The sequence below is a fragment of the Bactrocera neohumeralis genome, unplaced genomic scaffold, assembly GCF_024586455.1.
Source record: "Bactrocera neohumeralis isolate Rockhampton unplaced genomic scaffold, APGP_CSIRO_Bneo_wtdbg2-racon-allhic-juicebox.fasta_v2 cluster09, whole genome shotgun sequence".
Lineage (NCBI taxonomy): Eukaryota > Metazoa > Arthropoda > Insecta > Diptera > Tephritidae > Bactrocera > Bactrocera neohumeralis.
In genome coordinates, this window is record NW_026089622.1 from 25,680,406 (window position 1) to 25,699,604 (window position 19,199).

General features: G+C 34.5%; 2 protein-coding genes and 1 long non-coding RNA gene across 4 annotated transcripts in view; 1 reads left to right on the forward strand and 2 right to left on the reverse strand.

The window, feature by feature from the left end:
* Positions 1-19,199, reverse strand: part of LOC126764111 (uncharacterized) — a 340,586-nt gene that overhangs the window by 56,615 nt on the left and 264,772 nt on the right. The window lies entirely within an intron of this gene.
* LOC126764324 (uncharacterized) lies at positions 2,600-3,456 on the forward strand. Its single transcript, XR_007667936.1, has 2 exons — positions 2,600-3,243; positions 3,310-3,456. It is a non-coding gene; the product is annotated as an uncharacterized LOC126764324 (long non-coding RNA).
* Positions 16,891-19,199, reverse strand: part of LOC126764099 (uncharacterized) — an 86,184-nt gene continuing 83,875 nt past the window's right edge. The window contains exon 3 of the mRNA XM_050481890.1: positions 16,891-17,820. Coding sequence (XP_050337847.1) covers positions 17,317-17,820 — 504 coding nt within the window. The 3' untranslated portion in view covers positions 16,891-17,316. The remainder of the gene's footprint in view (positions 17,821-19,199) is intronic.

Here is a 19,199-nt window from a genome sequence, read left to right on the forward strand (position 1 = left end):
CATAACATCGGAGAAGATTTAATACCGTATTGCCAGCAATAAATGAAGTAATAACTACTGTGCTTCATAAACCGGCCGCAGATATTATCCGAAAAATTCATTTGAGTAATAATTCTGTGCAAAGACGAATTGATGAAATGGCTGAAAACATTGAAGAATCATTGTGCGATCACCTGAGGTCAAGTAAATTTTCAATTCAGCTGGATGAGTTCACTTTACCAACTAATGAAGCATTGTTGTTGTTTTACGTGAGTTTTATTAAAGATGAGAAAATATGTGAAGAACTATTATTTGATAGAAATTTAGAGACCGATACAAAAGGCGAAACCGTATTCAATACATTGGAAAAGTTTTACGATGAGAAAGAAATTCCTTTGAAAAATATTATTTCAGTTGCTACGGATGGCGCTCCGGCTATGACAGGGTGCCATAAAGGCTTCATAGCGTACTTAAAAATAAAATTCCAAATGTCCTTGGTGTACATTGCGTTATTCATAGACAACATTAAGTTGCTAGAAACTTAAGTGAAAAACTATTTCAATCACTGCAATATGTCATCAAAGCAGTCAATAAAATCCGCAACAGCTCTTTGAATGATAGATTATTTCATCAGCTTTGTGTTACCAATGACGAGGATTTCAATCGTTTATTGTTTCATACTGAAGTTCGTTGGCTATCAAGAGGCAATTGTCTGACTCGATTCTACAACCTGTTTAACTCTGTTATAGAGTTCTTGGAAACTAAAGATACAGAATTTCAAGACAAGCTCATAACATCAAAGAATGATATACATAGCTTACATGACAGACCTGTATAAATTGTTCAACGACATGGATCTCCAACTGCAAGGCGATAAACAAAATTTAATTAAAACAAAAAACGTCGTTGTTGCTTTCGCAGCCAAACTGCTTCTACACAAAAAGAATCTGGGCAGACGTGAGTTTCACAATTTTCCAAATTTATCAGTACTCGTATCATGCAGTAACGACGAATTGTTTGCTTACTGCCAACATTTGGAAAACCTTCACATTGACTTCACCGAACGATACCAGGACATTTTGAACTTGGAAATACCAGACTGGGTGTTGGATCCGTTTTCAAATGTCAACACAGCAATGTCACCTCAGCTGGAAGAAGAACTTATAAAATTGACAACAAACGAGGAAATAAAAATCAAGTTCAAAAATGGTTACCAAGAATTTTGGCTACAAAAACCGATCTCGCAATTGTACCCTGGATTGTGGTCAATCGTTCAACGATTCTTGATAGCATTCCCATCGTCATATTTGTGTGAACGTGGATTTAGTGCTGTGACAACACTGCTTACTAAAAATAGAAATCATTTGCTTGTTACCGAACGTGGCGACTTGCGACTGTTCTTGAGTAAATTGGAACCTGATATTAACAAACTTATTAAACAGCATCAGATTCATCCTTCATATCAGTTTTTATATATGGATCGATTATTTTAGTTTTATTTTTAATAAAATATACTCTGTTTTAATACTATAAAGTTGTGTTTCAATAATCATTCTTATTGGCAGGTGGAGCCCGTAAGAGTTAACTTGAGACCTAAGCGCCGTTGTATGTTACCTACTGCGCTCAGGTTTCAAGTTGCTGGTTATAGTAAAAGTTTCGTTTAGAATTCTCCGTTAATATACATATATAGGTCACAATAATTAATTTGAAGTTATAGTGGTTTTTAATTTGGAGAAAAAATGGGGGCGCTAAAAAAATATTTATTCTCAAAGTGGGCGGTAGACAAAATAAGTTTGGGAACCACTGCTCTTGTGCTATTAATCACACTGTGTGATACCATATAGTGTTGGAATGCAATTCGGGGCAGTTGTAAAAAAATTACAACTGCTTAAATATGAGTGGAAATAAAGAACAAATTCACTATATTCTAAAATTTTGGTATAAATAAGGGAAGAATGTTACGCAAGCCCCAATGAAATTTGTGAAGTTTACGGAGACTATACTGTATCAGTTCGTGTAGCACAACAATAGTTCACTCGCTTCAGTCCTGGAATTTCCAAACTTCGAATTACACCGATGGAATAATGTATCTCTCTTGTGGAGGACCAACAAAAGTGAAGATCATACGATCCGTAAAGGGAATAAGAAAAGCGATTTCTAAAGAGTGTAGCACAACCATAGTTCACTCGCTTCCGTCCCGGAATTTCCAAATTTCGAATTACACCGATGGAATAATGTATCTCTCTTGTGGAGGACCAACAAAAGTGAAGATCATACGATCCGTAAAGGGAATAAGAAAAGCGATTTCTAAAGAGTGCATTTGGGTACCAACGCCTGAAACTGCTCTACGGATCAGGGGTAATCGTATATAACAAATTTCGTGACGTTTCGAGTAGCCGGATCGCCGCACTCGATACGAAGCGAATCTAAGTTAGCTCACTGTAACAGCCCTGGCCTCTCTACAAATGGCATTTACGAAGTGTCAAATTGTGAAATCAAAACAAAGAAAGTTGTTGAAGCCGTGCTATACTTTTTTATAAAGGTGAAATACTATTGTTTTTCTCAAAAGTGATGCATCCAAACGGAATAAGGACTACGAAAGGGCATGCACCATGTCCGGTTAATTTTTATATTCGTCTTCGGAATCTGAGGAAGAAAACGTGCAGCAAGTCATAAGGAACCGAATGCGAGACAAAAGCAATCCCTTGGCATTGCCGGAGGCAGCGTAAGGAATTAGAATTGTGTACAAATTAATTTCAATTGCCTACATGTTTATATTTACAGCTTCAGGAAATGGTTCAGTCTCTCTAAAAGTGCATTTAACTACGTGTTGGCTGAACTTAAATTTGAAGGGCATTTGTCAACCGCAGTGGCCAGTGGTGGCTACCAGCACTTGGTGGGAAATGACTTTTTGATAGGAATATATCAAAGCACTATTTGCAAAATAATAAAAAATGTAATTAGCGAAATGGAAACAAAGTTGTGCCCCCCATTTATTTAATTCGTGCCCGACAATCTTTCGGAATGCACGAAATCGTTTGTTGAAAAATACAAAAATTCCTGGCGGTAAGATTAGCGCTTTTATTTTGAGTAAAATGTAGCGCTTTTAAAGCTGAAGCATACTTAACATATTTAAATATGTATATGTTTATGTATGCAGTTATTGGATGTATTGATAGCACGCACTTTGGGCTGCAAAAACCAACAGTAAATGAGCACATGTTCTTCAACAGGAAAGGATACCATAGCCTCAACTCAATGATAGTAGGTTGCATATAAAATGTATGCACATACACATACGTATACTTATAAACTTTAATTTAATTACAGATATGTGACCATGAATACCGCATTTTGGCCATTGACTCAAAGTATGGTGGAGCCGCCCACGATTCCTTTGCATGGAAGGTTTGGACACAAAATTCGAAACCATATAATGTTGGCGCTAGAAAATACAATTTGAATAAAACAAGTGTATGTATTTTTATTATTATTTGTAAGTATATTTATTTATTTTTTTTAAGGCTTCTAATTGTATTCGGTTAATTTGCAGCTCTATTGCTTTGACTTCCATATAAGCTTTGTGAGCTTTCTCTTTCATTTCCATCGACCTCTCCTTCAAAGCTATAAGCTTGTCTAGTTTTGCGCCTATACTCTGCTGGTAGCTTTCAAACGCGATCATGTTTTCTTTAATGAGGGCCAGCTTTTCATCGGCAGCATCCTGTTTGCTCCTCTTCGTAGCGCTGCGACTAGTAGAGGGTTTCGGTGGAACGTCGTCTTCGTCACTGTATAAAAGCTCTGTCATAAGCTTTTCGACAGGCTATTTTTCAGGGGTGGAGTTGCCAAAAGTTCTTACTTCTCCCAGGCCTTCTACCGCAATGTCCATGCCGTTAGCCTGAAGCAGTTGCTCCTCTGCTGTTGTTAGGTACTTTTTTTCGTAAGGACCACCACCAGTTCGCTGCTTCGACGCTTTGTTGAAAGACAACTTCTTTTTGACGTTGTGCTTTTGATCAGCAAATACCTAAGTGTATATGTACATATATTGAAAATAACATTTGTGTTAGTAAATTTGTTAAGACACTTATCAAAAGAGGAAATGCATGGAGATCTACGTACTTTCCGCCAAGACTTAGCATCCTTCATTGGTGGACCGGCCGCATTAAGCAGGACCGCCAAGGAGTCCCACAATTTATTGGCAGCAGCTTTGCCCTGACAACAATTCTGCAACATATTTTTGGCCAAATCTTGATGCCGAAGCATGTATTCGGCCATTAAATTTTTTTGTCTCATGTTGATTTTATTAACATTTGTCCTAAAAAAATGATTCTATTTATAAAATAGTCAATAACATAAACGTTAACTTACATTTTATTTGATTTTTTCCGAGTAGACTCACGACGTATGAAAACTTTTGAATTAATGATTGCAAGGTATGAATCGATTGACATTTCGTTAGGTTCGTTTGAATTACAACTCGTACTCGATAACGAGTGCCGCAATCCGAAAATTGGAAATTTCGAACAATTTTATTCGTTCACGAATGCCGTGATTCGGGCCCTGGATTTGACAATTACGCCGGATTTACACGCACATGCTGAAAAGTTACAAGAATATACACTCGCCAGAAAAAGTCTGCATACAAGGTTCCCACAAAAAACTCGTTGGGAAAGAGACATTTATATCTATATATTTAAAAAGTAATGCCACTTTACGTTGTAATTTTATAACATCAGAACGGGCTTACCTATCCAAACCAAATCTTTAGACTTTGTTTGGACTATTTAGTAGATGGCTTATGGGAAGTTTGCACAAAATTGGTAGAACGTTTCTTCATTTACAAAATTTTTTGTAACAATTTCTTGAGTGCGTGTACTTTTCTCAGTTTTTAGCGAATCATTGGTGTTTCATATCATTCATAGACTATATTTCAATTAAATTGTCAAACAGCGTTAAGTTTTGAGCAGTTGAAATACATGTATGCATGTGTGTTTCTTTATTTGGAAAAACATATTGGGTGCATACATTGTTTTATTCTTTTGTAATACAATAGATGCAATTTGTTTTTAATTTGATTTATTCTATTTATATATATGCAACGAGCCAGACGAGCAATAATAATGCAAATGGTATGGTATTACTAAGATGATCACAGACTGCAAATGAACGCGCACAAGTATTGCATCGCAGTGTGAACGTAATACACGAAAAAGATCTTTTGACCCTGTACCTGTACTGAATCTTGGCTGAAATTATGCGTTCTGCTTTTAATTACAACAATCAAACTGATTATAATATGTACGAATACATTGGAATGATGGCCACAATTTGTCCACATTGTGATCAGGCTAACTTTCAAGATGAAACGCCAGGATGGTTTGTGCTAAATTCAAAGTGACATTGCCAGCATTAAAAACTCCACCCAAACCATTGTGTTCATTAATTTTTGGGACATCGCAAACGTCGAACCTTTTTTTGAGTCATGTTCAACAATACAATTCGACATTTCAAATTACATCTTTTGGTGCTACAAAAATTATTAACTCTTGCAACCTGTTGATGTTGGCAGAGAAAAAGTTGTTGCCAAATTTGATTGAAGCTACGATCTTAACTGCTAATTAGAAGAAGATGTTTTTGATACCGCGTATCCCTATTCCAACTGAAATGCCATTTCAATTCAAACAGTTACATTTAAGTTTTAAAATAACTAGCGAATAATAAAATATTTTTGTGTTTGAATAAATGAATTTGATGTTAAAATAATTTTTTTTATTATTTCACTTATTCGTAGCGAAGTACGCACCGGAACGCTAGTAAGTTGCACAAAATCCAATTTATATTGTATTCATTAAAGGATATTAAATATATAGTAGTTTTGTGAAAATTAAAATAATTGAATTGCGGACAAAAACCTATAAATAAAAGAAAACTTTTGGACGAATAGAAAATCCATTAAAAAGGTATGTGTTCAAGGTACTTATGTCTTACAAATTTATTCTTCATCTGAATTCTTAAAATTTAATAGGAATTTGGATATACCTAAAGGGATGTCCAACTTATTCCAGTGTGAGAGCGCTTCAAAATTAGCGTTTTTTATAACATTTTTCGTTATGGCCAGATTGAACAAAATAATAATTTTTGGGCATTTAAATTAAAACACCAAACATTAAGTACGAATAAAAATTACTATATAGTGGTTATTTATTATATGGAGAAACTATTTAAATCTTTTTAAAATATATTAGGACAACTACTTTTGACCTTTCAATACCCAATAAAAGGATTTAAGCTTGTTAGCTCTCATTCTTTATATGTTTTTAATCATTTTCCATTGCAAATAATAATATGATGCTTCAAATTACAAAACGTTTGATCAAATACCTTTAAATTTCACAAAATTATTTAATTTTCATTGTTTAACAATTTTTATAAGTGGTCTTGAACGATGCAACAAATCGCTCCGTTTACATATTTTTTTGGTAAGATTTCAATCTGGCCATCGCTCGTTTCCAATTGCTAAACGTCAAAACCTCCGAACTCGATCAACTGCCAAAGTTCAGGAGGTTTTAACGTTTAGCAATTGTTCTCTCACTTCCAGTGAGAAAGGAGTTGGACATCTCTTTATCTCTGTTAACGGTGTCTGCCCAAGAGATGTAGCCCATTCCTCGTGCAGCATATCTTTGAGCATATCATTTGAGGAAATTGTACGTTGATTGATTTCACCTTTTTGTGAATCTCATAGATACTATTTAAGATTGAAAACGAATGATTCTGGTCGTGCTTGCAACTGGGAACGTTGTAGAGTCAGAGAATGTATAAACCAGAGATCCCCAACTCTCCTGTCACTGGAAATGTGAGAACCCCTCACCTACCGAACTTTGACAGTTGACTGGATTGGGAAGATTTTGACGTTTTGCAATTGGAATGACTGAAACGGCCAGATTGAAATTATACCAAAAATATATGCGAACGGAGGAATTTGTTGCCGACGTTCCAGATCGCTAATAAAAATTTAAAACAATGAAAATCAAAGAAAATGTAAAATTTAAATATATTTCATAGAACGTTTTGTAATTTTATGCATAATAGAATTAATTTTCAATTACAAACGATTAAAAGCATTTATTAATTGAGAACTAAGAGGCTTAATTCACCTTATTAAGTATTTAAAGATCAAAAGTTAGTGGTTTTAATATACCATAAGATCATAAAAAAGGATTTGGGTAGTTTCGCCATATATTAAAAGTCAAATATATAATAATTTGCAATCGTAATAAATGTTGGGTGTTTTAATTTAATATGCCTAAAAATTCTTATTTTTATCGATCTGGCCATAATGGAAAATGTTATAAAAAACGCTTATTTTGAGGTGCTCTCACACTGGAATAAGTTGGGCATCCCATTGTCCCTGGTATAAACATAGAGAAGGTGCAGGTTCGATGTCGAACATTTTATAAGATTGTAGAACGGAATTCACCTCACAACCTCAGAATTCACGACGTGAAATGTTAACATTTTTAACAGTTCTCTCACATATAAAACAGAGAATATGAAGAGAAGTAAATATATGTATGTATTTTCGGCATATAATGACATGGCATATATGCCCAAGCAAAGAATATGAAGAGACAGAAAAATATGTATGCATGCCCATGAGTACACTCCCAACGAAGAATTTCGTTTTGCTTTTCGTTTATATTTTATTCCATTTTGAACAGCGAAAAATGTGTACAAAACAATGACACACAAATGAGAACAGAAACATATTTTTTATGTTCTCTGTCTCATATACCCAAGAATGTGTAGAGACATAAATATATGTATGCATGCCCATGATGATACTCCCAAACAGAGAATATTGAAGAAAAATAATATCTTTGATATTCCATAGGAAATATGTTCCATTATGTATGGAAATATGTAGAACTTTTATTTATTATTTTTCAAATTATTTAATGTTAATTTAATCTTATTTTATAACAAGTAAGGAAGGGCTAAGTTCGGGTGTCACCGAACATTTTATACTCTCGCATGATAAAGTGATAATCGAGATTTCATTATACGTCATTTACATATTTTTTTATTTTGCTATAAAATTAATTAGATTAGTAGTTCCGGAGATATGGTTTTAGGTCCATAAGTGGGCGACGCCACGCCCATTTTAAATTTAAAAAAAAAGCGTAGGTGCAGCTTCCTTCTGCAATTTCTTCCGTAAAATTTAGTGTTTCTGACGTTTTTTGTTAGTCGGTTAACGCACTTTTGGTGATTTTCAACATAACCTTGATGTGGGAGGTGGGCATGGTTATTATCGGATTTCTTCCATTTTTGAACTGTATATGGAAATTCCTGAAGGAAACGATTCTATAGAGGTTGGTCGACATAGCTATAGTAGTTTCCGAGATATGTACAAAAAACTTAGTAGGGGGCGAGGCCACGCCCACTTTTCCAAAAAAAGACGTCCAAATATGCCCCGCCCTAATGCGATCCTTTGTGCCAAATTTCACTTTAATATCTTTATTTATGGCTTAGTTATGACACTTCATAGGTTTTCGGTTTTCGCCATTTTGTGGGCGTGGCAGTGAGAGAGACAGACATTCGGATTTCAACTCTACTCGTCACCCTGATCACTTTGGTATATATAACCCTATATCTGACTCTTTTAGTTTTAGGACTTACAAACAACCGTCATGTGAACAAAACTATAATACTCTCCTTAGCAACTTTGTTGGCGTATAATAAGTCATTTTAAATTAATTTTAATTAAATAAATATTTACCTAACATCATTATGATATTTTCATGATTCATGTTACCTTTCAACCAGGGAATTCCTTTCATACGCAATGTACGAATGTAAGGCATTTCTATTTCTCATACTTCAATTTCGCTTTCAACAAAGGAATTGCTTGTATGTATGTGCAATGTATACCTTTGCGTTTTGCCGTCGGCATTTCCATATTGACATGTTAAAGTAATTATGTATTTCTTTGTTTCGTTTTGGCCCAATTTTGTATATTAAGACAAGTGCCAATAATTGCCCCAAAATCAAATAAATATTCACATATCACATACCCGGGAACCTGTAAAAATCTTCTTCTTACATGATCTTTGTATATATCATATGTAAAAAAGTATTGAGCTTTACACACAAATGAAAGTAACCATCCTTCTTTCTATGTATATTGGCCCAATTGACAAGTGTCGATAATTGCGCCAAAATAAAATTTATTATGTATTCATATGTAAATATGTTTTAAACTTTATACGAGTATAAAATTGAAGTGCCAATAATTGCTCAAATTTTCATAAAGTGTGTGATTTTGTGAAGTGCGGACGGAATTTTTTCAATAGGGTTTTTTTTTAAAATTGTAATAAAATGCCGAAAATTCGTAGGTGTCGCGTGCACTACGTCTATTAGTTTCCCAAATGAATGGAAGCTGGCTGAAAAGTGGAAGGAGAATCTAAAAATTTCTCCCACTGACCACGTTCCAGCCTCCAACTCATTCCTTTGTGAGAAACATTTCGAAAAAGAGGCAATTGGAACAAAAAATCTTAAAAGGAATGCTGTACCGATATTACATCTGGGTAAGTACAGTTCAGTTTTTCATCAGTTTTTATCTTGTGGGTGCTTATGTAAGTACGTGTGTGTGTTTTGATAATTTGCCCATCCAGCATTTACACATAAAAATAAGCGTTTTGTGAGCGTTCAAGTCTGTGACCTTTACAAAAGACATCAAAGCAAGGGGTTTATAATCGAAAAGCACCCAACTACATATCTACAATAGAATTTAAATATGAATAAAAAAATGTAACTAGAAACCTATTAAACGTATTTCACTTACGACGAATGGCAGTGGCAAAAAATATAATATTCGTTTGGTAACAAGGAATCTAAATTATTTTGTGCTTCAGGCGGGTTGCGGGTGCACATACAAGTAAAATCATTCTCTGGTGCGTGTGTGTGTTTAATTTAATTGCCTGTGGGTGCATATAATCTTTAATATTCTTACATATACATATACATATATTGAAATTTAGTATTTATTATATATATTTTATATTTATATTTATTTACAATTTTTTTAGATGAGGCCCCAACTCAATTATTTCAACCGGTGCGCCCGTACAAAAGTTGCTGCGTTAGCAACTGTGCCGGTGGAGCAAAACTTTTTACGTTTCTTAAAACGGAAGTTGCTAGAAATAATTGGGTGAAGGCCTGCAATCTTCAGTGACCACTGAAAAAACATTTATATATATGTGAAAGACATTTTCACAATAAAGATATATCGTCAAGGCGCATTTTAAATGAAGCTCTTCCTGTGCTAAATTTAAAATTTGAAGCTGACGAAACTAGTCAGCAATCGCCACAGTGGGTTTTGCCGCCGGTTGTACAAACATATGATGTTTTAAAAACCGAGTGTACACCACCTAATGATATGTCATTTGAAGAGATTGGAAATCCAAATGACATATCATTTGAACAATTCGACAAATATTCCCGCCTTCATGAAATATAATACAAATGAAGTGCGAAGATAGTGAGAATATCACTGTTCGCGACCACGAGCATTACGCTCGAGTAGCTAGGGGTTTTCAAAGCAATTCTTTGAGGCAAATAAAATAGATTAAAGAGCTAAAAAGGAAAGTTTTCCTGTTGCCAAAAAAAAGTCAAGCTCTGGAAAAAACGTCATAACAACAGGCGATGCAAATGAACATGCGATAACTTTCGCAAAGATGGTTTTAAAGAAAAAAAAAACTCCTACGATGAAAAGGAGAAAGCAATGGCTTTAAACATCAATTATATGTCGACTAAGATCTATAATTTTATGCGCGACGATTTGTGGTTTGCATTGCCCCACAAAAAAACACTTTTGCGTTGGCCTCCGATCTGGTATGTCTGCCCCGGTATCGACGAGAAAGTCTTAAACAATTTAAAAAAAATTGTTCCGGAAATGAAAACAGAAGAACGCATATGCCAATTAATTTTCGACGAAGTCTCAATCAAAAAAGATCTGATGTATAACAAAGTACGAGATGTGATTGATGGCTTCGTTGATAATGGAGAAGGTCACCGGGAAAGCGTGGTCGGCAATAAGTGTTGCTTTTTCATGTTAAAAGATTTAGTCGCAAAATGGAAATATGTGATTTCCTATTATGTGGCAAAAGATAGCGTTAAAGGTGCGAATTTGTTGAATTTGCTCAAGCGCAATATAAATGCCTCGGAAGAAATCGGGCTTAAAATCAAGTCAATAGTGTGCGACCAAGGTGCACAAAATGTCAAATTGAGGCAACTATTAGGCGCTACGCCAGAAAAGCCATATTTCTTTCATAATGAAAGAAAAATATATGTATATGATGTTTGACTATTGCTATTTGATAAAATGCATGCGCAATATGTTCCTAAAGAATGTCGTTGAAAACGCAAGATGGGCTGACAACTTTTAAAGTTGTGCGAAAAATATATGCCATAGACCAGGCGAATGTTAATTTTAAAATGTGCCCAAAATTAACATATTCGCATGTGTACCCCTCACCTTTGGAAAAAATGTCAGTGTCAAGAGCTACACACATATTTAGCAATTCGGTTGCCGCGGCAATTGAAATGGCAATAAAATCAGATTTGTTGGGCTCTGATGAACATTTAAAAAAATTCGCCAAAGCAACCCAATTGCTGGTGAAACGGATGATAAAACGCTTTACAATCCAAATCTGCGAAAACGGCCAATACAAAGAGATTGTATTGAAAAAACTAACAGGACAGAATTAACGACAGCTTTCGCATAACAACCTTACCGTACCTGTAAATAAAATTGAATCTTTGCACTTTGCAATTACACTGTCTCATCAATTAAAAATATTAATTAACGTTTTGATTACTTAAGAATTCGATATGCTTTTTCCGTTCTGAATCCAATAATCCATTCTTATCAAAACAATATCGCTCGCCCTCACAAGAAGGCATAACAATAACAATTGTAAAGAAAACAGAACGCTTAACGTTCTGCTGGAATATGCTGTAACAGCTAATATTGCAATTAACTCTTTAATCTGGATTCAATTAAGCTGATGCTTACACTTCAGCTTTAGCTTTAAGATAATAAGCTCCAAATATATAAATATTACTATTTCAGAAATAAAGATTTGATTTGTATCTGGCAATCCACGAGAATCACATATTCTTATTTCATCCGCGCGTTCGCGGATATAAAACACATATTTTTTTTTTAAATCCCCTCGTCGCGGGAATTAATTGGCGCCCAACGTGGGGCACGAGTTCAAAAAGTCAAACCCAATCTATACTAACAACAATTTAAGATTTCCTCAACGGAACAACCCTCCAAATGCCTATATACATTATAACTTTCCGAAACCAACTCCTATGGATATAGATCCATCTGTATCCAGACTTCATAATAGAGATTTTAATGTGAGGAGACAACAAGGCAATAGCAATTTTTATCAACAACAAGGAAATAGCAACTTTAATCAAAATATAAAACCTATGCAACCGAATGTAAACTTTGAGGCCATTAGGGGACAAAACCTGCAAGCACATGGGGTAAAGCGGCATAGAGAAAGTAATCATAGCTTTCGCCCACAAGAGAAGAATCAGAGAATAAATAATATGAATGAGAGCCATTTTTTAGGCGAAGAGGGGACGAACTCACCTATCTCAAATTACATGACTGCAAATTAAATAAAAATTTAAAAGCTCTAGTCGATACGGGAGCAACCTCATGCTACATTAAGCCTGGGGTTTATAATAATAAAAACGAATTAGCCATTTATAAGCGCATAAAAACCGTGAATGGCTATTCCATTATCAATTTTTACCACTTAATAACCATATTTGGAGTCGAAGAAATCTTCTATGAAATAGAGGGATTAGAATCGGATCTCCTTTTGGAATACAATTTCCTTAAAAATATTGAGGCACTTATCGATGTGTCCAATGGAAAATTAATTATGGGGTAAAGAATAACTTGGAAAATGAAAACAGAAGTATGAATATTTATTTTGTAAACAAAACTAAGAAACAATTAGCTCTCAAAACACTAGCCGAGAAAAGTATGGGTAAAAATGATCGAAATATTTAAATTATGGAACAAACAAGTTCCATACCGCCGTCCGAAGATTATACCGGCAACATTATATTAAAAAAATTTATTTTGGGACAAAAAGATCCTAAAACGCCAGCTGAAGATTTATACCAGCGTAATGAAAAAAGTAATTATAAAGTAAATATTGTGGAACGAAAAAGTTCTACAAAGCCAACCGAAGAATTTACCGGCAATATTTTATTTAAAGAAATTCTTTTGGGACAAAAAGGTCCTAAAACGCCAGCTGAAGATTTATACCAGCAGAAGGAAAAAAAATAATTATAAAGAAAATATTGTGGAGCGAAATTGTTCTACAACGCCAGCCGATGAATTTGCCGGCAACATGAATGATAACTATTCGATACTGGATGAAAGAGGCTCAGAAATTAATAACGATAATGATTATTATTCGGAAAAGAATTCCGAAAATTTAAATACTGAAAATCAAGATGAAAAATTAACTGAAAATTGAATTTAATGACAGAAAATTGAGAAAACAGCCTTTTCCGTTAATAATGGCACATACATATATAATTTTTGAGGATGAATTTTGGGTTAAAAATGCCCCTAGAATTTTTCAGAGAGCTATGGATGATATATTGCGAGAACACATAGGAAAAATCTGTCACGTTTATATGGATGATATAATTATTTTTTCGAAAAATGTAACTCAGCACTTAAAGGATTTGAAAACAATTACAAAAATATTGAAAAATGCTAATATGAAAATTTAATAAAAAAATCAAAATTTTTCGGGGAAGAAATAGAGTTTTTGGGTTATATAGTAGCTCAAAATGTCATCAAAACAGACTCAAATAAAATCAAATTAATCTAAGGTGTCCAATACCTAAAAGTTTGCGAGCATTAAGAGGATCCTTAGGACTTGCAGGATATTATCGTAAGTTTGTTAAAGACTATGCTGCAATAGACAAACATTTGACAAAATACAAAACGGTAGGATTTCTAAAAATAAATCAAAAAAATTTGAAATAACTCTAGATAAGGAAGGAATATCTGCATTAAATAAATGAAAGAAACTATTGGCTTCAGATATGGAATTGATACAGCCTGAATACTTAAAACCATTTGTATTAACTACCGATGCATCTAACGTTGCAATGGGTGCGGTACTATCGCAAGGAGATAAACCAATTACCTTCATTTCAAAAACTCTTAATAGCACAGAAAGAAATTATGCAACTACTGAAACAGAGCTTTATGCCATTGTCTGGGCATTAAAAAATCTACGAAATTACCTCTATGGTGTAACCAATTTGGAAATACATACTGATCACCAACCATTAACATTTGCTTTGTCACCCCGCAATCCTAATCCAAAAATGAAAAGATGGCACGCAATTATAGAAGAATTTTCTCCAAAATTTTTATACCAACCCGGTAAATCCAATATTGTAGCTGACGCATTGTCGCGTCTTGAATTATATAACATTTCCGATGATTTCCAAGGTCAGGAATCTCAACATTCAGCTGAAAGTAGTGATCATACTCAGATACCCGAGACAAACAAACCATTAAACCAATTTAAACAACAAATAAAAAAAAATTTACAATACATGAGCAAATTCAAGAATTTGGAAAAATAAGACATTTAATTGAATACATTGCTCATTAGAGGATCTATACGAAATACAAGCGAAAATAAGAGAAACATTTACTAATAAATTCATATACATATACGAAAAATTTTGAATTTGACATAACAAACAGAGAATACCAAGGAATTATAATTGAACAAACGCATACACGAGCACATAGAAGTTACCAAGAAAATTTGGATCAAATTTGCAAAAAATATGATTGGCCTGAAATGAGAAAACAATTCAAAGAATATGTAAGGAATTGCTATATATGTACCAGTACCAATTGGGGAGGTCCCAATACCTACAGAGGAAGGAGTACAAATAAACATGGATATATTCTATGCGCAATCTTTAAAATTCATTACGTGTATATACTATAGCTATTCCAAATTTTTGGTTATTAAGCAAATCGAAGATAAGATTAATTTAGAAGATAAAGTGTTAGAAATATTACAAAGTTTCCCTAATATAAAGAAGTTAACAATTGATAATTAACCAGGATTCACTACGGTACAATTTAAGTCCTTGGTGCAGAGACTTCAAACAGAAATATTTTTTTGCAACCCAAATCATAGTACCACGAATTGTCAAATTGAGAGGGTACATTCAACAATAATTGAAATTTCGCGATGCATTAAGCAAGAATATAATTTAATACGCTTTACGGAATCAATATTTAGAGCTGCCCAACAATATAATAAAACTATTCATTCGGTAACTAATGAGAAACCATTTGAAGTACTTTATAACAAAGTCTCTCATGATATTTTACCAGACAAACTTTAATCAGCACAAACTAAGATGCTTGAAAGACACAATAAAAATATAATTAATAAAACATATTTATGCGGAGATGTTAATATGTAAAGATTACAGGAGAGAGAAATAAACTAAATCCTAGATACAAAAAACAGGTAGTAACAGAAGACTTAGGGAATAAAGTTAGAATTAACTACAGTAATAGAATAGTACATAAAGATAATACTAAATCTTGATTATATATTTTTAGACGATGAAACCCTTAATTATTCTAACATTAATTACTAATATAATGACAGACATTGTGGACTACACAAGACAAGACTACGTTCTTATCGAACATGGAGATGTTTCGATTTATGAGGAATACGGGGACCTATTTCACATTACTAATTTAATTTATTTTGAAATCATAATAGCAGACGAAAATAGAAATTTTTACAGTAACAATGAACAAAATCACGACAGCTTAGGAATTATTACACAGGAAACAGAATCAGAAACTTTGATAATTAAAACTTTATTGGAACAATTAAAACAAACCCATTTTAGGCAAAAAAGGGGTATAAATGAATTAGGAACACTTTGGAAATGGATAGCTGGTACACCAGTTCATGACGACTTTGTAAGAATTAATGACAAATTGGACGAACTATTAATAAATAACAATAAACAATTCACAACAAATTCTGAAATTTTTAAAATAATAACAGAACTAACTGACACTGTAAATAATATTAAAGGTGATACCACAAACAGAAAAATTAAAAGAAAACGAAATCAATATGTTATTCATGAACTGCAAAATTTAATAAATGCAATAACTTTTGACAAAATTGGAATTTAAAATCCAACAACTTTACATTTTGATGAACTAAAAAACATCACATATTACCAACACGGTATAATGACTATAACAGATTTAATGGACATTTCTAAATTTAAAATAGCTCAAAAAGGAAACGTAATTATAATTTATATAAAATACCAAAAAATAGAACTGACATGTAAGTACTATGATGTAAGAGCCATAGCTCACTTAGAGGGTAAGCTTATTATTGACCAGAACATAATATATTGTAATAATAAATTTTTTATTATTCACAATTGTAAAAAAACAAGGAAAATGTAATAAACTAAAATTAAAAAACTTACAAATTGAAGAAATTAAACCAGGAGCTATATTAGTTTCAGGAAAAAATATTGTAGACAATCAAATATTGAATGGAACATATTTAATAACATTTGAAAATTATACTGTTATAAATAATCAAACTTATGAAAACATTGAAATAAAAATTTGGAATTATTTTACAAATAACCATATAAATAATTTAGAAATTTTTGAATATATTGAAACAACTAATAAACTGTTTAAATTAGATAATATAAATATTTTAGCAGAGCGGAACAAGAACATCACAGTCCATTAATTTTTTTGGTACATAATTTTAATCTTGGGAATAATTTTCGTAACTTACTTAACACTAAAATTGCTAAAGGAGAGAGCAAAAAGAAGCGCAATAAATCCCAGAATCAGCTGAGGAAAAACCGGTAGGGAAAGGTGGGGAATGCTGAGCATAGTTTTGATTTTGGTTAAAAACTCACATAAAAGTTATTTTTTGTGAAAATTCCAAAGCATGGATTTGTAGTGCGAGTCGTAACCTTCCTTTTGATAACATTGGTTTGATAAAATTCTACAAAAATTTAAAAGTTATAGCCATTGGCGCAAAAAACCTGATTTTGCGATTTTGAAAAAAGGTGGGGAATGTCTGTAAATCGATTAAAACATGATTGTTACCGATGAAAAACGTTTATTTATCAATGGAAATGAAAGAGAGATTTATAAATAATAAGAAAAATAGGAATTGGTGAAAAAAATTATTTCGACTCGCAGTGGATGCAGGTGTAAGTGTTCGGGTTCGGTCCGGCACATTTCAAGTGAACCCCTCGATCGCAAACGATGCAATGGGCCGTGTTTTGACGATTCTCGTGCTTCGGCATCTTTTTCTTGCAAATCGTGCAAAAATCGAAGTCCTCTTCGATGTCGGTTTCGGTCGGAGACGGGCTTCTCTTCCGTGGCGTCTTCGATTTGCCACGGCCTTTTTGCTTCTTGACTGCTGGTTCATCGGCTGCCTTCGTCAATTTTTGCCGCTTTTTTTCGGCCTTGTCACGCAGATCTGCGACAACCTCAGGCGATGTCAAAATCGTTGACTCCATTGTCTTGCGGCCACGTTTTGATTTCGGCGCAGGTGTGCCCAATTTCAACGGGCCAACCGATTTCAATGCATCACGGAGCTGTGGAGCCGAAACAAGAGACAACGACGATGATGCAGCACCACTTGTTGAAGCTGGGGCACTTGTCGATGCCTCCGACGTTGACACCTCCTCATTCGCATCACCAGAGGCAAGAACTCGACGTTGATTGTCGGCGTCTTTCTTTTCGTCACCGAACAAATTTTCGCCGCTCAGTTCCGAAGCGACAAAGTCAACTTTAGTGAAAATTTGCGGGTTGAACGGGTAGATGCCAGTTGTTCGGGAGCCGGATTTGATGGTTTTCGGCGTTAACATAACATCGAGGCACTGATCGACAAGGAGCGGCAAAAATTATTTATTATTCGATGAAAGAAAAAGAAAGAAACCAGCAGAACTCACTGTTTTTGTGCCCATCGTCGTGCTTTCAGCCAGCAAATTCTTCATTACATCGGCATTGGCAGTAGTAACGTCGATGCTCGCACAATCTAATGCTGCAATATAACGCATCAGGTTGGTCCTCGGAATTTTGTGTGCCGTCGCAGATTGTCGAACGCTTGTATTTTCACTGACTTGATCGCCTCCAAAATGTTGTCGAAATCAACAATTTTCTCTTGTTTGGGATAGTACTAAAAAAATTTTTCGGAGCACGAAACTATCAGGAAATGTTGAAAAACTATTGTGTTGTTGAAATTCTGCACGAAAAATCACTTATACGCGTCAAATATATGAATTTAGCATGTCAAATGTAAAAAACTGTGGCCCGACATTCCCCATTACGCTCATATTTGCAAAATGGCGGTGGATAATGAACACAATGAAAATTCGTGCAAAATTTCTTTTGTGTGTCGAAGGCTAAAGGCTCAACTTATATTATAAACATATTTACCTGGATGAATTTATTGGAAAATGTGAAAAAAATCAACTGTACACAGAGTTGAAAAAAAGCTTTCGGAGTGTCGAATTTCTTTTTGTTGTCGCAGAGAGGTTATAACACGTGTTCACAGCTCGAGTGCTATATAGAAACTGAGCTTAGTATGAGACGAGCCGATGACAGTTGGTTGCAGCTGTCAACCTATACTAGGGGAGGCAGAGGGAGGGCAGTCTTCATACTAGGAAGATAGCCAAAGACCAGGCAGCCGGTACCCCAGTTGGTGAGGCTGAAATCCTGCGGGTCCTCACTCGGAGTTTGACTCCTCTGAGACCCTCAGGGGCTACAGGGTCATCAAGTGCGCGGACCAGGCCTCGCTAGATTTCCTGACGGGTAGTGTTGCTAAAATTAGCAACGCCTTTGTAGGCCTAAAATTGAGGCTTATCCCCGCCAGGGACATTCCGAAGAGACCTCGTGCTCGCCTTTGGTTACCCCCTCTGGAGGAGCCAGGCGAAAAACTCCTGAGGTGCATTAAGCTGCAGAACAAATCTATACCTAGTATAGTCTCGGCCTACTTGGCCCATGAGAAGACATACCACCGGCCCCGCTCACCAGACTAGTAGAGAAAAACAGGAAGGAT